At 48.9% G+C, this 20,024-nt stretch overlaps 1 protein-coding gene across 5 annotated transcripts in view; it reads left to right on the top strand.

Annotated features, from left to right (window-relative positions):
• GLT1D1 (glycosyltransferase 1 domain containing 1) overlaps positions 1-20,024 on the top strand; it is a 492,486-nt gene that overhangs the window by 143,697 nt on the left and 328,765 nt on the right. For all 5 annotated transcript variants that reach the window (XR_010254820.1, XR_010254814.1, XM_063964608.1 and 2 more), the window contains exons 4-5: positions 4,500-4,551; positions 5,989-6,025. Coding sequence is in view for 3 of the 5 variants with exons in the window: in XM_063964608.1 (XP_063820678.1) it covers positions 4,500-4,551; positions 5,989-6,025 (89 nt within the window). In the remaining 2 variants the exon portion in view is untranslated. The remainder of the gene's footprint in view (positions 1-4,499; positions 4,552-5,988; positions 6,026-20,024) is intronic.

Genomic DNA, 20,024 nt, shown 5'->3' on the forward strand with positions numbered 1-20,024 from the left:
TCCCCCGATAGAAAATTATTGGCGGTATACCCTTTCCCGCCAGAAGTTAGGGCGCGTTGGGAAACACCCCTTAGGGTGGATAAGGCGCTCACATGCTTATCAGAACAAGTGGCGGTACCATCTACAGATAGGGCCGTACTTAAGGAGCCAGCTGATAGGAGGCTGGAAAATATCCTAAAAAGTATACACACACATGCTGGTGTTATACTGCGACCAGCGATCGCCTAAGCCTGGATGTGCATAGCTGAGGTGGCTTGGTCGGATTCCCTGACTAAAAATATTGATACCCTTGACAGGGACAGTATTTTATTGACCTATAGAGCATTTAAAGGATGCATTTCTATATATGCGAGATGCGCAGAGGGATATTTGCACTCTGGCATCAAGAGTAAATGCGATGTCCATATCTGCAAGAAGATGTTTATGGACACGACAGTGGTCAGGTGATGCAGATTCCAAACGGCACAAAGATGTATTGCCGTATAAAGGGGAGGAGTTATTTGGGGTCGGTCCATGGGACCTGGTGGCCACGGCAACTGCTGGAAAATCCACCGTTTTTTACCCTAAGTCACATCTCTGCAGAAAAAGACACCGTCTTTTCAGCCTCAGTCCTTTCGTCCCTATAAGAGTCATATCTGCCCAGGGATAGAGGAAAGGGAAGAAGACTGCAGCAGGCAGCTCATTCCCAGGAACAGAAGCCCTCCACCGCTTCTACCAAGTTCTCAGCATGACGCTAGGACCGTACAGGACCCCTGGATCCTACAAGTAGTATCCAAGGGGTACAGATTGGAATGTCGAGACGTTTCCCCCTCGCAGGTTCCTGAAATCTGCTTTACCAACGTCTCCCTCCGACAGGGAGGCAGTATTGGAAACAATTCACAAGCTGTATTCCCAGCAGGTGATAATCAAAGTACCCCTCCTACAACAAGGAAAGGGGTATTATTCCACACTATATTGTGGTACTGAAGCCAGAAGGCTAGGTGAGACCTATTCTAAATCTGAAATATTTGAACACTTACAAAGGTTCAAATCCAGATGGAGTCACTCAGAGCAGTGATAGCGAACCGGGAAGAAGGGGACTATATGGTGTCCCTGGACATCAAGGATGCTTACCTCCATGTCCCAAATTGCCCTTCTCACCAAGGGTACCTCAGGTTCGTGGTACAGAACTGTCACTATCAGTTTCAGACGATGCCGTTTGGATTGTCCACGGCACCCCGGGTCTTTACCAAGGTAATGGCCAAAATGATGATTCTTCTTCAAAGAAAAGGCGTCTTAATTATCCCTTACTTGGACGATCTCCTGATAAGGGCAAGGTCCAGAGAACAGTTGGAGGTCGGAGTAGCACTATCTCAAGTAGTTCTACGACAGCACGGGTGGATTCTAAATATTCCAAAATCGCAGCTGATTCCGGCGACACGTCTGCTGTTACTAGGGATGATTCTGGACACAGTCCAGAAAAAGGTGTTTCTCCCGGAGGAGAAAGCCTGGGAGTTATCCGAGCTAGTTAGGAACCTCCTAGAACCAGGCCAAGTGTCAGTGCATCAATGCACAAGAGTCCTGGGAAAAATGGTGGCTTCTTACGAAGCGATTCCATTCGGCAGATTTCACGAAATAATTTTTCAGTGGGATCTGCTGGACGAATGGTCCGGATCGCATCTTCAGATGCATCAGCGGATAATCCTGTCTCCAAGGACAAGGGTGTCTCTTCTGTGGTGGCTGCAGAGTGCTCATCTACTAGAGGGCAGCAGATTCGGCATTCAGGACTGGGTCCTGGTGACCACGGATGCCAGCCTGAGAGGCTGGGGAGCAGTCACACAGGGAAGAAATTTCCAAGGAGTGTGGTCAAGTCTGGAGACTTCTCTCCACATAAATATACTGGAGCTAAGGGCAATTTACAATGCTCTGAGCCAGGAAGACCTCTGCTTCAAAGTCAACCGGTTCTGATCCAGTCGGACAACATCACGGCAGTCGCCCACGTAAACAGACAGGGCGACACAAGAAGCAGGAGGGCAATGGCAGAAGCTGCAAGGATTCTTCGCTGGGCGGAAAATCATGTGATAGCACTGTCAGCAGTGTTCATTCCGGGAGTGGACAACTGGGAAGCAGACTTCCGCAGCAGGCACGACCTCCACCCGGGAGAGTGGGGACTTCACACGGAAGTCTTCCACATGATTGTGAACCATTGGGAAAAACCAAAGGTGGACATGATGGCATCCCGCCTGAACAAAAAACTGGACAGGTATTGCGCCAGGTCAAGAGACCCTCAGGCAATAGCTGTGGACGTTCTGGTAACACCGTGGGTGTACCAGTCGGTGTATGTGTTCCCTCCTCTGCTTCTCATACCGAAGGTACTGAGAATTATAAGACGTAGAGGAGTAAGAACTATACTCGTGGCTCCGGATTGGCCAAGAAGGACTTGGTACCCGGAACTTCAAGAGATGCTCACAGAGGACTCAGGGCCTCTGCCGCTAAGAAGGGACTTGCTTCAGCAAGTACCATGTCTGTTCCAAGACTTACCGCGGCTGCGTTTGACGGCATGGCGGTTGAACGCCGGATCCTAAGGGAAAAAGGCATTCCGGAAGAGGTCACTCCTACCCTGGTCAAAGCCAGGAAGGAGGTGACCGCACAACATTATCACCACATGTGGCGAAAATATGTTGCGTGGTGTGAGGCCAGGAAGGCCCCACGAAGAAATTTCAACTCGGTCGATTCCTGCATTTCCTGCAAACAGGAGTGTCTATGGGCCTCAAATTGGGATCCATTAAGGTTCAAATTTCGGCCCTGTCGATTTTCTTCCAGAAAGAATTGGCTTCAGTTCCTGAAGTCCAGAAGTTTGTCAAGGGAGTACTGCATATACAACCCCCTTTTGTGCCTCCAGTGGCACTGGGGGATCTCAACGTAGTTCTGGGATTCCTCAAATCACATTGGTTTAAACCGCTCAAATCTGTGGATTTGAAATATCTCACATGGAAAGTGACCATGATGTTGGCCCTGGCCTCGGCCAGGCGAGTGTCAGAATTGGCGGCTTTGTCTCACAAAAGCCCATATCTGATTGTCCATTCGGACAGGGCAGAGCTGCGGACTCGTCCCCAGTTTCTCCCTAAGGTGGTGTCAGCGTTTCACCTGAACCAGCTTATTGTGGTACCTGCGGCTACTAGGGACTTGGAGGACTCCAAGTTGCTAGAGGTTGTCAGGGCCCTGAAAATATAGGTTTCCAGGACGGCTGGAGTCAGGAAAACTGACTTGCTGTTATCCTGTATGCACCCAAAAAACTGGGTGCTCTTGCTTCTAAGCAGAAGATTGCTAGTTGGATGTGTAGTACAATTCAGCTTGCACATTCTGTGGCAGGCCTGCCACAGCCAAAATATGTAAATGCCCATTCCACAAGGAAGGTGGGCTCATCTTGGGCGGCTGCCCGAGGGGTCTCGGCTTTACAACTTTGCCGAGCTGCTACTTGGTCAGGGGCACACCCTGGCTGAGGAGGACCTGGAGTTCTCTCACTCGGTGCTGCAGAGTTATCCGCACTCTCCCGCCCGTTTGGGAGCTTTGGTATAATCCCCATGGTCCTGACGGAGTCCCCAGCATCCACTTAGGACGTCAGAGAAAATAAGAATTTACTTACCGATAATTCTATTTCTCGTAGTCCGTAGTGGATGCTGGGCGCCCATCCCAAGTGCGGATTGTCTGCAATACTTGTACATAGTTATTGTTACAAAAATCGGGTTATTATTGTTGTGAGCCATCTTTTCAGAGGCTCCGCTGTTATCATGCTGTTAACTGGGTTCAGATCACAGGTTGTACAGTGTGATTGGTGTGGCTGGTATGAGTCTTACCCGGGATTCAAAATCCTTCCTTATTGTGTACGCTCGTCCGGGCACAGTATCCTAACTGAGGCTTGGAGGAGGGTCATAGGGGGAGGAGCCAGTGCACACCACCTGATCCTAAAGCTTTTACTTTTGTGCCCTGTCTCCTGCGGAGCCGCTATTCCCCATGGTCCTGACGGAGTCCCCAGCATCCACTACGGACTACGAGAAATAGAATTATCGGTAAGTAAATTCTTATTTTTTTATGTAGGAAACATTAATGATCATGTATTTACCTGACTGTTATCAGAGTCATCTGTGATTTTTGGGGTCAGAGATCCTGGCTTTCCCTAGATTTTTAATTATACCTGGAAGTCCCCCATACCACCCCACAATTACATCTGTACATTTTTCACATATTCCTGAACGTTAAAGCAAGACCCGTAGGGGTTACTGTGCCAGTTGTTGAGAACTGCTGTCAAAGAATGTTCCCTCTTCTTCCTGTTGAGATACTGCCCTTAGACACGTTGTTGTGATCCCAAACATCTTGTGTTACTCTAGCTTCTATTGTATAGAAGCGAAAACAAAAAACACAAAAACCCTATATTTAACGATTCACTGTTGTAAGACATGCAGAATTAGTTTGGTAATGTTTTTCGCTGTTTTATAGTGATCCTTCAATTTGTTTTACAGGTTTGCAGTGGCATTTACTTGCAAGATGAAAGATGTTGCAGCAAAACACTGGGTATGACACTCCTATTTATTTGGCATCCAAGTATAGGGCAGCTTTGGTCCAGCACTTTTACAATCCAATACAGAATAATTTCATAAAGCACTAAAATTGAATGTTCTAGTTTATATGAGGAAATTACTCCTCAATACTCTGTGGCGTATTGAGGCTACATGTATGAGGACATATCTGTATGGGTGTAGTTTCTTTTCTATCCCTGGAGTATTTGCATAACCTGAAAAGTGGTTTCCCGGTATCCTAGTTTACTTAGCACAATACGTAGTCTGTGGTTATTGATCGCAGTAATAATACAGTATGTTATAGCATCAATCTTTTAGATATGCCATGTATAGTTTCATGGGATTTAGAAGAACAATTTTCATGAAATTAAAAAAAAAAAAAAATATTGCTCAAGGCATGATATACTGTGTGTTTCATGAGGTCCCTTCTTCCTTCACAGCCTGTTGTATGTTTGCAGTGCAGGTCCTGATCCCTGCTCTGAATTTTGAATGAGACTTTCCTTGGCCAGCATGACCTGGTTTAGGTATTGAAAATGCATTTTACAATTTTTAACTGTTTAACACTATTGGCAGCTGATTCTTAAGGGGATCTGCTCTGTAAGCCTTGTTTGTAACCGTCCCACTGATTATAACATTTCAGCACCAGCACTTAATGTCACACAGTCCAAGTAGTAAGTTATGGCTCTAGGCTTTGACTAATAGACTTACTGATTGAAAAAAAAAAAAAAAAAAGGCCTGTAGACTGCATAGTGTCAATTTCTTATCATTGGAATCTTAAGGTGGGTACACACTGGAAAGATATATCTATGGACGGATCGGGCAGTGTGCTGTGCATACACACTGGCTGATCCGTCGGGGACTGACGTCATGAACTGGGCGGGCGTGTACACACCCGCCCAGTTTAGCTGTCAATCACCGCCGGCCGCCTCAGCATGTGTACGGGCGGTCGGCCGACCGCCCCGTACACACACAGCGACGCGCCAATATATCGGTAGATATATTAGCCGTCGGCTGTGCTGCGGGGCCGACGCAATACGTCTGTGAACGACGGAGTATCGGCCGTACACACTGGCCGACAGACCCGCGATATATCGGCCGTTCAAGAGAACGGCCGATATATCGGCCAGTGTGTACGGGCCTTAAGGCAAGCGTTTCATGGTCTACACAATATCTGCCCCACAGCCTTGGTTCAGGTTGATCAGTATAGCCTCTCTCTCTCTCTCTCTCTATCTATCTATATATATATATATATATATATATATATATATATATATATATATATATATATATATATTTTTTTTTATATTAACATGTATTCCTGCTGAAGACTAAAATGTGACTTGCTGCGGAAAAAAAAAAGTTTGAGTGTGTTGGCTTTCTGATGTTTCCGCTCTGTAGTAAAAGGCTGATTTCCTCTTTCATTATTTCTTAGCCGCAAGCAAAATATAAAATACACATCCAATCTCAAGGTAAGATTTTATAGTAATATTAAATGTGACACTGTGTATATAATGAGGGAATATGGATGCTTTTTTATTTTTAAGTTATGAAAATAACAATTGCATTTAATGTTTCCCGAAGATGCCTATCAATATTGCCAGGAAGCGTCCCTGGTATAACCTAGCTTAACAGGGGTTTCTCCGGCAGGGTCCACAGGTTATCCACAGGATAACAATGGGATTTGATGAAGCGACAGCGGATTGGCACCAATCGATCAAAGCTTTCCGGCCTCCCAGCATGCAACGGGCCCGTACCTATAACCCCGCCTCCTTGCTCAGTCAAATCAGTTTTTTGTTTGGTGCGGCAGGAGCCGGACCATGGTTAGAGGGCTTATGCTTTTTAGCAGCCCTAAGCTTTCTTATTTTATTTTTATAGTCTTATTAGTTTTTTGAGTGATCTTTCTAAACTGCGTCTTATACGTATAGTAGAAAGAGTCGCTCCAACAACTCTCTGCCGGGTCGCGACAACGCTTACCCACGAGTACAGTGCTGTTTTGGCGGGCGTCTGTGTCGGATATACTAGCAGGTCCAGCAGACATTACCAGGCTGTGGCCGGAGCACGGGGAGAAGGTAAGGCATCAGTTCCGCTTAGCTAGAGGAATACGGACACAGCCGCACTGTTTTGGGAGGAGACTACCAAACAGTAGCTGACGCGGCTGCCACCGTGGGTGAACCAGCGCTAGGCCTTAGGGATCATAGGCGCCAGGAATAGCATGAGGTCGCGATCCCTAGGGTTGATGTCAGCAGGGGGAGTCAGACGCTCTCCTGGTCGCCCCTTCCCCCGGTTCATGACCAGTTTCCTCCGAGTCTCCCGCCATGAGATGTTTCCTCGCTTCCGTCCCAGACGCTGTGCACGAAGGGACCCGGTCACAGCATAGGCGGCTGTGTGACTGGTGCGTCTGTGTTCTACTGTGTAGGTTCATGGAGCGGCAGTGTACACTAGTAGCGTCTGGATCCACTCAGCGTTCGCCAACGTATTGACCGATCCTGGAAGCGAGGCGAGTCTCCCTGTATCCCACTCTACTGAGTACGGGCTATACAGCACTAAATCTCTATCTACTTTTTTGAGTATGAATAGTTAGATAAGTGCCTATTGCTTATGAGTCTGTATACATTTACTGTTTCTTTCTCATTTGCGTCTGAATACGTTAGACCTGTTCAAACATGATCAGTAATATGTTCTCCTACATACTTAAAAATGTGTTTGTAGTTGATGTGCTCATATTGCTAATTTATACTAATGTATAACATGTGACTGACTGCTAGTGTGATTGCTGACTTTACTATGTCTGTCAGTTTGTTTTCTGATCCTCAATGCTGGTGCATGGGTAGGGTCAGATTGTATGTCTTTTTCGAAAGTTTAAAGTGATTACAGTCACAAATTGTGTAGTACACTGTGGAAGTGTTGATTATTTATCATGTCTAAGAGCAGCAAAAGTGAGGAAGGTACACTCACAGCAACACCAACACTCATATCATGTTTGTCTTGCGAAACTGTATTATCCTCTCAGGATCTGGTTCAGGGTGGTTTGTGTGCTAATTGTTTTAGTTTTCAGCAAAATACAAGGCAGATTCCTGTACAACGTCCGGTACAGATGGATTCACCTTGAGCTATGTTTGCACAGACCTTGGGGGTCATTCCGAGTTGCTTGCTAGCTGCCGTTGTTCACTGCGTAGCTATCTGTGAAAAAAATGGCTAATCTGCGCATGCGTATGCACCGCAATGCGCTCGCGCGTCGTGCGGGTAAAAAGTCCATTGTGGTTTTGCACTGGTTGTAGCGACGATTCCAATTGCACAGCCAACCGCAAGGAGATTGACAGAAAGAAGGCGTTTATGGGTGGCAACTGACCGTTTTCTGGGAGTGTTTGGAAAAACACAGGCGTGGCCGGGCGTTTGCTCGGCGGATATCTGACGTCATTACCGTGTCACTCGTTGCAGCAATCATCGCACAAGATAAGTAACTACAGGGCTGGTCTTGTTTTGCACAAAATGTGTTTTCAGGCACTCTGCTGCACAGGCTTTCGCACTCCTGCAAAGTGAAAATACACTCCCCCGTGGGCGGCGACTATGAGTTTGCGCGGCTGCTAAAAACTGCTAGTGAGCGATCAACTCGGAATGACCCCCCCCCCTTATCCAGTATAGCTGAACGGATGATTTCTACAGCTTCTGTACCAGGAATAGGTTACACTATTAACCCTTACATGCAGCTCCCTACCTACGGTATATCACTTCCACCAGCAGCCTTTCAAAAGAAACAAGCTGATAAACCGATGGTAAGTAAATCTTCGCCTTCACAGGCTACACATGAGGCAGAGGAGGATTCATCGGAAGATAAAAGCTCAATTAATTCTACTTCGGCATACGAAGAGGAGGAAGAAGGTCTCAGCTCAGTGGATATAGCTGAGTTAATTAGAGCAATGATAGCCATTCTATCCTTAGAGGATTCAGCAGAGCCTGTGTTAAAAACCAAGGCACCTGTGTTTAAAAGTCCCAAAACAGTTAAGACTGAGTTTCCAGGGTCAGATCAGGTGACGGAAATCATGGAAGAGGCTTGCGCTACACCCAATAAGAAGTTTAGAATTCCCAAAAAATGGGATTCCAATTATCCTCTTCCAACTGGGGATTGTTTAAAAAGGGAGGTGGCTCCTAAAGTAGATATGCATGTGATTCGATTAGTGCGAAAATATACATTACCTTTGCCTTCAACATCATTAAATTATGTCACGGATAGGAGAGTGGATGGTTTTCTAAAAAACATATTTCTCTAACGTCCTTGAGGATGCTGGGACTCCGTAAGGACCATGGGGAATAGACTGGCTCCGCAGCAGATAGGGCACTTTAAGAAAGCTTTGGACTCTCGGTGTGCACTGGCTCCTCCCTCTATGCCCCTCCTCCAGACCTCAGTTTTACACTGTGCCCAGAGCAAGATGGGTGCACTGCAGAGCGCTCTCCTGAGGTCTCTGCCTAGAAGCATTTTTGTTTGGATTTTTTTCTACTTTTTTACAGGGAGCACTGCTGGCAACAGGCTCCCTGCATCGAGGGACTGAGGAGAGAGGGGCATACCTTCTTGTCTAAGATGGACTCTGCTTTCCTCGGCTACTGGACACCATTAGCTCCAGAGGGGGTGAACACAGGTTCTTACTGGGCGTCCACCCCCAGAGCCGCGCCGCCGTTCTCCTCACAGAGCCAGAAGAACCGAAGTCAGAAGACGTCAGGCGGCAGAAGCCTTCAGCTTCACTGAGGTAACGCACAGCACTGCAGCTGTGCGTCATTGCTCCCATACACCTCACATACTCTGGTCACTGTAAGGGTGCAGGGGGGGGGGGGGGGCGCCCTGGGCAGCAATATAACACCTCTATTATGGGCAAAGACAATATACATGTACAGTTGGGCACTGTACATGTATATAAAAGAGCCCCCGCCATATTTTAGTAAGTTTGAGCAGGACAGAAGCCCGCCGCCGAGGGGGCGGGGCTTCTCCCTCAGCACTCACCAGCGCCATTTTCTCTCCACAGCACCGCTGAGAGGAAGCTCCCCGGACTCTCCCCTGCTTACACACGGGGAAGGGGTGTTTAAAAGAGAGGGGGGCACATAATTGGCGGATAACATATTATACAGCGCGGCTGGGGGGAAAACATTTTTCTCTAACGTCCTAGTGGATACTGGGAACTCCGAAAGGACCATGGGGAATAGCGGCTCCGCAGGAGTCTGGGCACAACTAAAAGAAAGCTTTTAGACTACCTGGTGTGCACTGGCTCCTCCCACTATGACCCTCCTCCAAGCCTCAGTTAGATTTTTGTGCCCAGCCGAGCTGGATGCACACTAGGGGCTCTCCTGAGCTCTTAGAAAGAAAGTATATTTTAGGTTTTTTATTTTACAGTGAGACCTGCTGGCAACAGGCTCACTGCAACGAGGGACTAACGGGAGAAGAAGCGAACCTACCTGCTTGCAGCTAGCTTGGGCTTCTTAGGCTACTGGACATCATTAGCTCCAGAGGGATCGACCGCATGGAACTGGCCTTGGTGTTCGTTCCCGGAGCCGCGCCGCCGTCCCCCTTACAGAGCCAGAAGCAAGAAGAAGTCCGGAAAATCGGCGGCATGAAGACTTCTGTCTTCACCAAGGTAGCGCACAGCACTGCAGCTGTGCGCCATTGCTCCTCATACACACTTCACACTCCGGTCACTGAGGGTGCAGGGCGCTGGGGGGGGGGGGCGCCCTGAGCAGCAATAAAAACACCTTGGCTGGCAAAACAATCACAATATATAGCCCCAGAGGCTATATATGTGATAATTACCCCTGCCAGAATCCTTAAAAAAGCGGGAGAAAAGTCAGCGAAAAAGGGGCGGAGCCATCTCCCTCAGCACACTGGCGCCATTTCTCCCTCACAGCTCCGCTGGAAGGAAGTTCCCTGGCTCTCCCCTGCAGTCTACACTACAGAAAAGATTAAAAAAAGAGAGGGGGGGCACAAAATTTAGGCGCAGTAAATATTATAGCAGCTATAGGGGACATAATTCAGTTAGTCCCTGCATTATATAGCGCTCTGGTGTGTGCTGGCATACTCTCTCTCTGTCTCCCCAAAGGGCTTCTGTGGGGTCCTGTCCTCTGTTAGAGCATTCCCGGTGTGTGTGCGGTGTGTCGGTACGGCTGTGTCGACATGTTTGATGAGGAAAATTATGTGGAGGCGGAGCAGATGCCTATAGAAGTGATGTCACCCCCTGCGGGGCAGACACCTGAGTGGATGGTTTTATGGAAGGAATTACGTGCAAGTGTCGACTCCTTACACAAAAAATTTGACGACATGCCAAATGCGGGACAGCCGGCTTCTCAGCTCGTGCCTGCCCAGGTGTCTCAAAGGCCATCAGGGGCTCTAAAACGCCCGCTACCTCAGATGGCAGACGCAGATGTCGACACGGATACTGATACCAGTGTCGACAACGATGAGTCTAATCTAATGTCCACTAGGGCCATTCGTTGCATGATTGAGGCAATGAAAGAGGTGTTACACATTTCGGATATAAACCCAGGTACCACTAAAAAGGGTATTATGTTTGGGGAGAAAAAACTACCCGTAGTTTTTCCCCCATCTGAAGAATTAAATGAAGTGTGTGAAGAAGCGTGGGCTTTCCCCGATAAAAGATTGGTAATCTCTAAAAAATTACTAATGGCGTTCCCTTTCCCGCCAGAGGATAGGGCACGTTGGGAAACACCTCCTAGGGTGGATAAAGCGCTCACACGTTTGTCTAAAAAGGTGGCACTTCCGTCTCCGGATACGGCCGCCCTGAAGGAGCCTGCGGATAGAAAGCAGGAGGCGATCCTGAAGTCTGTATATACACACTCAGGCATTATACTTAGACCAGCTATTGCGTCAGCATGGATGTGCAGTGCTGCCGCTGCATGGTCAGATTCCCTGTCAGAAAATATTGACACCCTAAACAGGGACACTATTCTGCTAACCATAGAGCATATAAAAGACTCAGTCTTATACATGAGAGATGCACAGAGGGAGATCTGCCGGCTGGCATCTAAAATAAGTGCATTGTCCATTTCTGCTAGGAGAGGCTTATGGACTCGGCAGTGGACAGGGGATGCAGATTCCAAAAGGCACATGGAAGTTTTGCCTTATAAGGGTGAGGAGTTATTCGGGGATGGTCTCTCGGACCTAGTTTCCACAGCAACAGCTGGGAAGTCAGCATTTTTACCCCATGTTCCCTCACAGCCTAAAAAAGCACCGTTTTATCAGGTACAGTCCTTTCGGACCCAGAAAAACAGGCGAGGAAAAGGCGGGTCTTTCCTGTGCAGAGGCAGAGGTAGGGGAAAAAGGCTGCAACAAACAGCAGGTTCCCAGGAGCAAAAGTCCTCCCCCGCTTCTTCCAAGTCTGCCGCATGACGGTGGGGCTCCACAGGCAGAGCCAGGTACGGTGGGTGGCCGCCTCAAAAATTTCAGCGATCAGTGGGCTCGCTCACAGGTGGATCCCTGGATCTTTCAAGTAGTATCTCAGTGTTACAAGCTGGAATTCGAGGCGTCTCCCCCCCGCCGTTTCCTCAAATCTGCCTTGCCAACAACTCCCTCGGGCAGGGAGGCTGTGCTAGAGGCAATTCACAAGCTGTATTCCCAGCAGGTGATAGTCAAGGTGCCCCTACTTCAACAAGGACGGGGTTACTATTCCACACGGTTTGTGGTACCGAAACCGGACGGTTCGGTGAGACCCATTTTAAATTTGAAATCCTTGAACACATACATAAAAAAATTCAAGTTCAAGATGGAATCGCTCAGGGCGGTTATTGCAAGCCTGGACGAGGGGGATTACATGGTATCCCTGGACATCAAGGATGCTTACCTGCATGTCCCCATTTATCATCCTCACCAGGAGTACCTCAGATTTGCGGTACAGAATTGCCATTACCAATTCCAGACGCTGCCGTTTGGACTGTCCACGGCACCGAGGGTGTTTACCAAGGTAATGGCGGAAATGATGATACTCCTTCGAAAAAAGGGATTTTTAATTATCCCGTACTTGGACGATCTCCTAATAAAGGCGAGATCCAGGGAGCAGTTGTTGGTAGGAGTAGCACTATCTCAGGAGGTGCTACACCAGCACGGTTGGATTCTGAATATTCCAAAGTCACAGCTGGTTCCGACGACACGTCTACTGTTCCTGGGAATGATTCTGGACACAGTCCAGAAAAAAGTGTTTCTCCCGGAGGAGAAAGCCAAGGAGCTGTCATCTCTAGTCAGAGACCTCCTGAAACCAAAACAGGTGTCGGTGCATCACTGCACGCGAGTCCTGGGAAAGTTGGTGGCTTCTTACGAAGCAATTCCTTTCGGCAGGTTCCATGCCAGAAACTTTCAGTGGGACCTGTTGGACCAATGGTCCGGATCGCATCTTCAGATACATCGGCTAATAACCCTGTCTCCAAGAACCAGGGTGTCTCTGCTGTGGTGGCTGCAGAGTGCTCATCTTCTAGAGGGCCGCAGATTCGGCATACAGGACTGGGTCCTGGTGACCACGGATGCCAGCCTTCGAGGCTGGGGGGCAGTCACACAGGGAAGAAACTTCCAAGGCTTATGGTCGAGTCAGGAGACTTCCCTACACATAAATATTCTAGAACTAAGGGCCATTTACAATGCCCTAAGTCAAGCAAAACCCCTGCTTCTACACCAGCCGGTACTGATCCAGTCAGACAACATCACGGCGGTCGCCCATGTAAACCGACAGGGCGGCACAAGAAGCAGGACGGCAATGGCAGAAGCCACAAGGATTCTCCGATGGGCGGAAAATCACGTGCTAGCACTGTCAGCAGTGTTCATACCGGGAGTGGACAACTGGGAAGCAGACTTCCTCAGCAGGCACGACCTCCACCCGGGAGAGTGGGGACTTCATCCAGAAGTCTTCACACTGATTATCAATCGTTGGGAACGGCCACAGGTGGAAATGATGGCGTCCCGCCTCAACAAAAAACTAGAGAGATATTGCGCCAGGTCAAGGGACCCTCAGGCGATAGCGGTGGACGCTCTAGTGACACCGTGGGTGTACCAGTCAGTTTATGTGTTCCCTCCTCTGCCTCTCATACCAAAGGTACTGAGAATAATAAGAAAACGAGGAGTAAGGACAATACTCGTGGTTCCGGATTGGCCAAGAAGAGCGTGGTACCCGGAACTTCAAGAGATGATCTCAGAGGACCCATGGCCTCTGCCGCTCAGACAGGACCTGCTGCAGCAGAGGCCCTGTCTGTTTCAAGACTTACCGCGGCTGCGTTTGACGGCATGGCGGTTGAACGCCGGATCCTAAAGGAAAAGGGCATTCCGGAGGATGTCATTCCTACGCTGATTAAAGCCAGGAAAGATGTAACTGTAAAACATTATTACTGCATATGGCGGAAATATGTTGCTTGGTGTGAGGCCAATAAGGCCCCAACAGAGGAATTTCAGCTGGGTCGATTTCTGCACTTCCTACAGGCAGGAGTGACTATGGGCCTAAAATTAGGCTCCATTAAGGTACAGATATCGGCTCTGTCGATTTTCTTCCAAAAAGAACTAGCTTCACTACCTGAAGTTCAGACATTTGTAAAAGGAGTGCTGCATATTCAGCCCCCTTTTGTGCCTCCAGTGGCACCCTGGGATCTCAACGTGGTGTTGAATTTCCTAAAATCACATTGGTTTGAGACTAAAGACCGTGGATCTAAAATATCTCACGTGGAAAGTGGTCATGTTATTGGCCTTGGCTTCGGCCAGGCGTGTATCAGAATTGGCGGCTTTGTCATTTAAAAGCCCTTATCTGATTTTCCATATGGATAGGGCAGAATTGAGGACTCGTCCCCAGTTTCTCCCTAAGGTGGTATCTGCTTTTCACTTGAACCAACCTATTGTAGTGCCTGCGGCTACTAGCGACTTGGAGGATTCCAAGTTACTGGACGTAGTCAGGGCCTTGAAAATTTATGTTTCCAGGACGGCTGGAGTCAGGAAGACTGACTCGCTATTTATCCTGTATGCACCCAACAAACTGGGTGCTCCTGCTTCTAAGCAGACTATTGCTCGCTGGATTTGTAGCACAATTCAGCTGGCGCATTCTGCGGCTGGACTGCCGCATCCTAAATCAGTTAAAGCCCATTCTACAAGGAAGGTGGGCTCATCTTGGGCGGCTGCCCGAGGGGTCTCGGCTTTACAACTTTGCCGAGCTGCTACTTGGTCAAGGCAAACACGTTTGCAAAATTCTACAAATTTGATACCCTGGCTGAGAAGGACCTTGAGTTCTCTCATTCGGTGCTGCAGAGTCATCCGCACTCTCCCGCCCGTTTGGGAGCTTTGGTATAATCCCCATGGTCCTTTCGGAGTTCCCAGCATCCACTAGGACTTTAGAGAAAATAAGATTTTACTCACCGGTAAATCTATTTCTCGTAGTCCGTAGTGGATGCTGGGCGCCCGTCCCAAGTGCGGATTGTCTGCAATAATTGTACATAGTTTCTCTGACGTCCTAGTGGATGCTGGGAACTCTGTAAGGACCATGGGGAATAGCGGGCTCCGAAGGAGGCTGGGCACTCTAGAAAGATTTATGACTACCTGGTGTGCACTGGCTCCTCCCACTATGACCCTCCTCCAAGCCTCAGTTTGATTTTGTGCCCGGCCGAGGTTGGATGCACACTAGGGGCTCTCCTGAGCCTTTAGAAAGAAAGTATAGAAATTAGGTTTTTTATTTTCAGTGAGACCTGCTGGCAACAGGCTCACTGCAGCGAGTGACTAAAGGGAGAAGAAGCGAACCTGCCTGCTTGCAGCCAGCTTGGGCTTCTTAGGCTACTGGACACCATTAGCTCCAGAGGGATCGACCGCAGGCCCAGCCTTGGTGTTCGGTCCCGGAGCCGCGCCGCCGTCCCCCTTACAGAGCCAGAAGCAAGAAGAGGTCCGGAAAATCGGCGGCAGAAGACATCAGTCTTCACCAAGGTAGCGCACAGCACTGCAGCTGTGCGCCATTGCTCCTCACACACACTTCACACTCCGGTCACTGAGGGTGCAGGGCGCTGGGGGGGGGGGGGGGCGCGCCCTGAGCAGCAATAATAACACCTTGGCTGGCAAAAATACCACAATATATAGCCCCAGAGGCTATATATGTGGAAAATACCCCTGCCAGAATATAGGAAAAAGCGGGAGAATAGTCCGCGGAAAAGGGGCGGAGCTATCTCCTTCAGCACACTGGCGCCATTTTTCTCTCACAGCTCCGCTGGAAGGAAGCTCCCTGGCTCTCCCCTGCAGTCTACACTACAGAAAAGGGTAAAAAAGAGAGGGGGGGCACTAAATTTAGGCGCAGTATACATTTATATAGAAAAAGCAGCTATAGGGGACATAACTCAGTTAGTCCCTGCATTATATAGCGCTCTGGTGTGTGCTGGCATACTCTCACTCTGTCCCCCCAAAGGGCTTTTGTGGGTCCTGTCCTCTGTTGGAGCATTCCCTGTGTGTGTGCGGTGTGTCGGTACGGCTGTGTCGACATGTTTGATGAGGATAATGATGTGGAGACAGAGCAGATGCCTTTAGAAGGGATGTCACCCCCTGCGGGGCAGACACCTGAGTGGATGAGCTTATGGAAAGAAATGAGTGCACGTATAGACTCCTTACATAAGAAATTTGACGACATGCCAAATGTGGGACAGCCGACTTCTCAGCTCGTGCCTGTCCAGGCGTCTCAAAGGTCATCAGGGGCTCTGAAACGCCCGCTACCTCAGACCGCAGACCCAGATGTCGACACTGATACTGACACCAGTGTCGACGACGATGAGTCTAACCTGATGCCCACTAAGGCCATTCACTGCATGATTGAGGCAATGAAAGAGGTGTTACACATTTCTGATATAAATACAGGTACCACTAAAAAGGGTATTATGTTTGGGGAGAAAAAACTACCCGTAGTTTTTCCCCCATCAGATGAATTAAATGAAGTGTGTGAAGAAGCGTGGGCTTTCCCTGATAAAAAATTGGTAATTCCTAAGAAGGTACTTTCCCTTTCCCGCCAGAGGATAGGTCACGTTGGGAAACACCTCCTAGGGTGGATAAAGCGCTCACACGTTTGTCTAAAAAGGTGGCACTACCGTCTCCGGATACGGCCGCCCTCAAGGAACCTGCTGATAGAAAGCAGGAGGCGATCCTGAAGTCTGTATACACACACTCAGGCATTATACTTAGACCAGCTATTGCGTCAGCATGGATGTGCAGTGCTGCCGCCGCGTGGTCAGATAAACTGTCAGAAAATATTGACACACTAGACAGAGACACGATCCTGCTAACCATAGACCATATCAAAGACTCAGTCTTATATATGAGAGATGCACAGAGGGAAATCTGCCGGCTGGCATCTAAAGTAAGTGCATTGTCCATTTCTGCTAGGAGAGGCTTATGGACTCGCCAGTGGACAGGAGATGCAGATTCTAAAAGGCACATGGAAGTTTTGCCTTATAAGGGTGAGGAATTATTTGGGGATGGTCTCTCGGACCTAGTTTCCACAGCAACGTCTGGGAAGTCAGCATTTTTACCCCATGTCCCCTCACAGCCTAAGAAGGCGCCATTTTATCAGGTTCAGTCCTTTCGGACCCAGAAAAACAAGCGTGGAAAAGGCGGGTCTTTTCTGTCCAGAGGCAGAGGTAGGGGAAAAAGGCTGCAACAAACAGCAGGTTCCCAGGAGCAAAAGTCCTCCCCCGCTTCTTCTTCCAAGTCCGCCGCATGACGGTGGGGCTCTACAGGCAGAGCCAGGTACGGTGGGGGGCCGCCTCAAGAATTTCAGCGATCAGTGGGCTCGCTCACAGGTGGATCCCTGGATCCTTCAAATAGTATCTCAGGGGTACAAACTGGAATTCGAGGCGTCTCCACCCCACCGGTTCCTAAAATCTGCCTTGCCGATTGCTCCCTCAGACAGGGAGGCGGTGCTAGCGGCAATTCACAAGCTGTATTCCCAGCAGGTGATAATCAAGGTACCCCTACTTCAACAAGGCCGGGATTACTATTCCACACTATTTGTGGTGCCGAAACCGGACGGTTCGGTGAGACCCATTTGAAATTTGAAATCCTTGAACACATACATAAAAAAATTCAAGTTCAAGATGGAATCGCTCAGGGCGGTTATTGCAAGCCTGGACGAGGGGGATTACATGGTATCCCTGGACATCAAGGATGCTTACTTGCATGTCCCCATTTACCATCCTCACCAGGAGTACCTCAGATTTGTGGTACAGGATTGCCATTACCAATTCCAGACGCTGCCGTTTGGACTGTCCACGGCACCGAGGGTATTTACCAAGGTTATGGCGGAAATGATGATACTCCTTCGAAAAAAGGGAGTTTTAATTATCCCGTACTTGGACGATCTCCTAATAAAGGCGAGATCCAAGGAACAGTTGTTGGTGGGAGTAGCACTATCTCAGGAAGTGCTGCACCAGCACGGCTGGATTCTGAATATCCCAAAGTCACAGCTGGTTCCGACGACACGGCTACTGTTCCTGGGTATGATTCTGGATACAGTCCAGAAAAAAGTGTTTCTCCCGGAGGAGAAAGCCAGGGAGTTGTCATCACTAGTCAGAGACCTCCTGAAACCGAAACAGGTATCGATGCATCACTGCACGCGGGTCCTGGGAAAGATGGTAGCTTCTTACGAAGCAATTCCCTTCGGCAGGTTCCATGCCAGAATCTTTCAGTGGGACCTATTGGACAAATGGTCCGGATCGCATCTTCAGATGCATCGCTTAATAACCCTGTCTCCAAGAACCAGGGTGTCTCTACTGTGGTGGCTGCAGAGTGCCCATCTTCTAGAGGGCCGCAGGTTCGGCATACAGGACTGGGTCCTGGTGACCACGGATGCCAGCCTTCGAGGCTGGGGGGCAGTCACACGGGGAAGAAACTTCCAAGGACTATGGTCGAGTCAGGAGACTTCCCTTCACATAAATATTCTGGAACTAAGGGCCATTTACAATGCCCTAAGTCAAGCAAAATCCCTGCTCCTACACCAGCCGGTGCTGATCCAGTCAGACAACATTACGGCAGTCGCCCATGTAAATCGACAGGGAGGCACAAGAAGCAGGATGGCAATGGCAGAAACCACAAGAATTCTCCGATGGGCGGAGAATCATGTACTAGCACTGTCAGCAGTGTTCATTCCGGGAGTGGACAACTGGGAAGCAGACTTCCTCAGCAGACACGACCTCCACCCGGGAGAGTGGGGACTTCATCCAGAAGTCTTCCAGATGCTGGTAAACCGTTGGGAAAAACCACAGGTGGACATGATGGCGTCCCGCCTCAACAAAAAGTTAAAAAGATATTGCGCCAGGTCAAGGGACCCTCAGGCGATAGCTGTGGACGCTCTAGTGACACCGTGGGGTGTACCAGTCGGTTTATGTGTTCCCTCCTCTGCCTCTCATACCAAAGGTATTGAGAATAATAAGAAAGCGAGGAGTAAACACAATTCTCGTGGTTCCGGATTGGCCAAGACGAGCGTGGTACCCGGATCTTCAAGAGATGATCTCAGAGGACCCGTGGCCTCTGCCGCTCAGACAGGACCTGCTACAGCAGGGGCCCTGTCTGTTCCAAGACTTACCGCGGCTGCGTTTGACGGCATGGCGGTTGAACGCCGGATCCTGAAGGAAAAGGGTATTCCGGAAGAAGTCATTCCTACGCTTATTAAAGCCAGGAAAGATGTTACGGCAAATCATTATCACCGCATATGGCGGAAATATGTTGCATGGTGCGAGGCCAAAAAGGCCCCAACAGAGGAATTTCAACTAGGTCGATTTCTGCATTTCCTGCAAGCAGGAGTGAATATGGGCCTAAAACTAGGCTCCATTAAAGTACAGATCTCGGCTCTGTCGATTTTCTTTCAAAAAGAACTAGCTTCAGTACCTGAAGTTCAGACATTTGTGAAAGGAGTGCTGCATATTCAGCCCCCGTTTGTGCCTCCTGTGGCACCTTGGGATCTCAACGTGGTGTTGAGTTTCTTAAAATCACATTGGTTTGAGCCACTAAAAACCGTGGATCTAAAATATCTCACGTGGAAAGTGGTCATGTTATTGGCCTTGGCTTCAGCCAGGCGAGTGTCAGAATTGGCGGCTTTATCATGTAAAAGCCCTTATCTGATTTTCCATATGGATAGGGCAGAATTGAGGACTCGTCCCCAGTTTCTCCCTAAGGTGGTGTCAGCGTTTCACCTGAACCAGCCTATTGTGGTGCCTGCGGCTACTAGGGATTTGGAGGACTCCAAGTTGCTAGACGTTGTCAGGGCCCTGAAAATATATGTTTCCAGGACGGCTGGAGTCAGAAAATCTGACTCGCTGTTTATCCTGTATGCACCCAACAAGCTGGGTGCTCCTGCTTCTAAGCAGACTATTGCTCGCTGGATTTGTAGTACAATTCAGCTTGCACATTCTGTGGCAGGCCTGCCACAGCCAAAATCTGTAAATGCCCATTCCACAAGGAAGGTGGGATCATCTTGGGCGGCT

Source organism: Pseudophryne corroboree, chromosome 1 (genome assembly GCF_028390025.1).
Source record: "Pseudophryne corroboree isolate aPseCor3 chromosome 1, aPseCor3.hap2, whole genome shotgun sequence".
NCBI lineage: Eukaryota > Metazoa > Chordata > Amphibia > Anura > Myobatrachidae > Pseudophryne > Pseudophryne corroboree.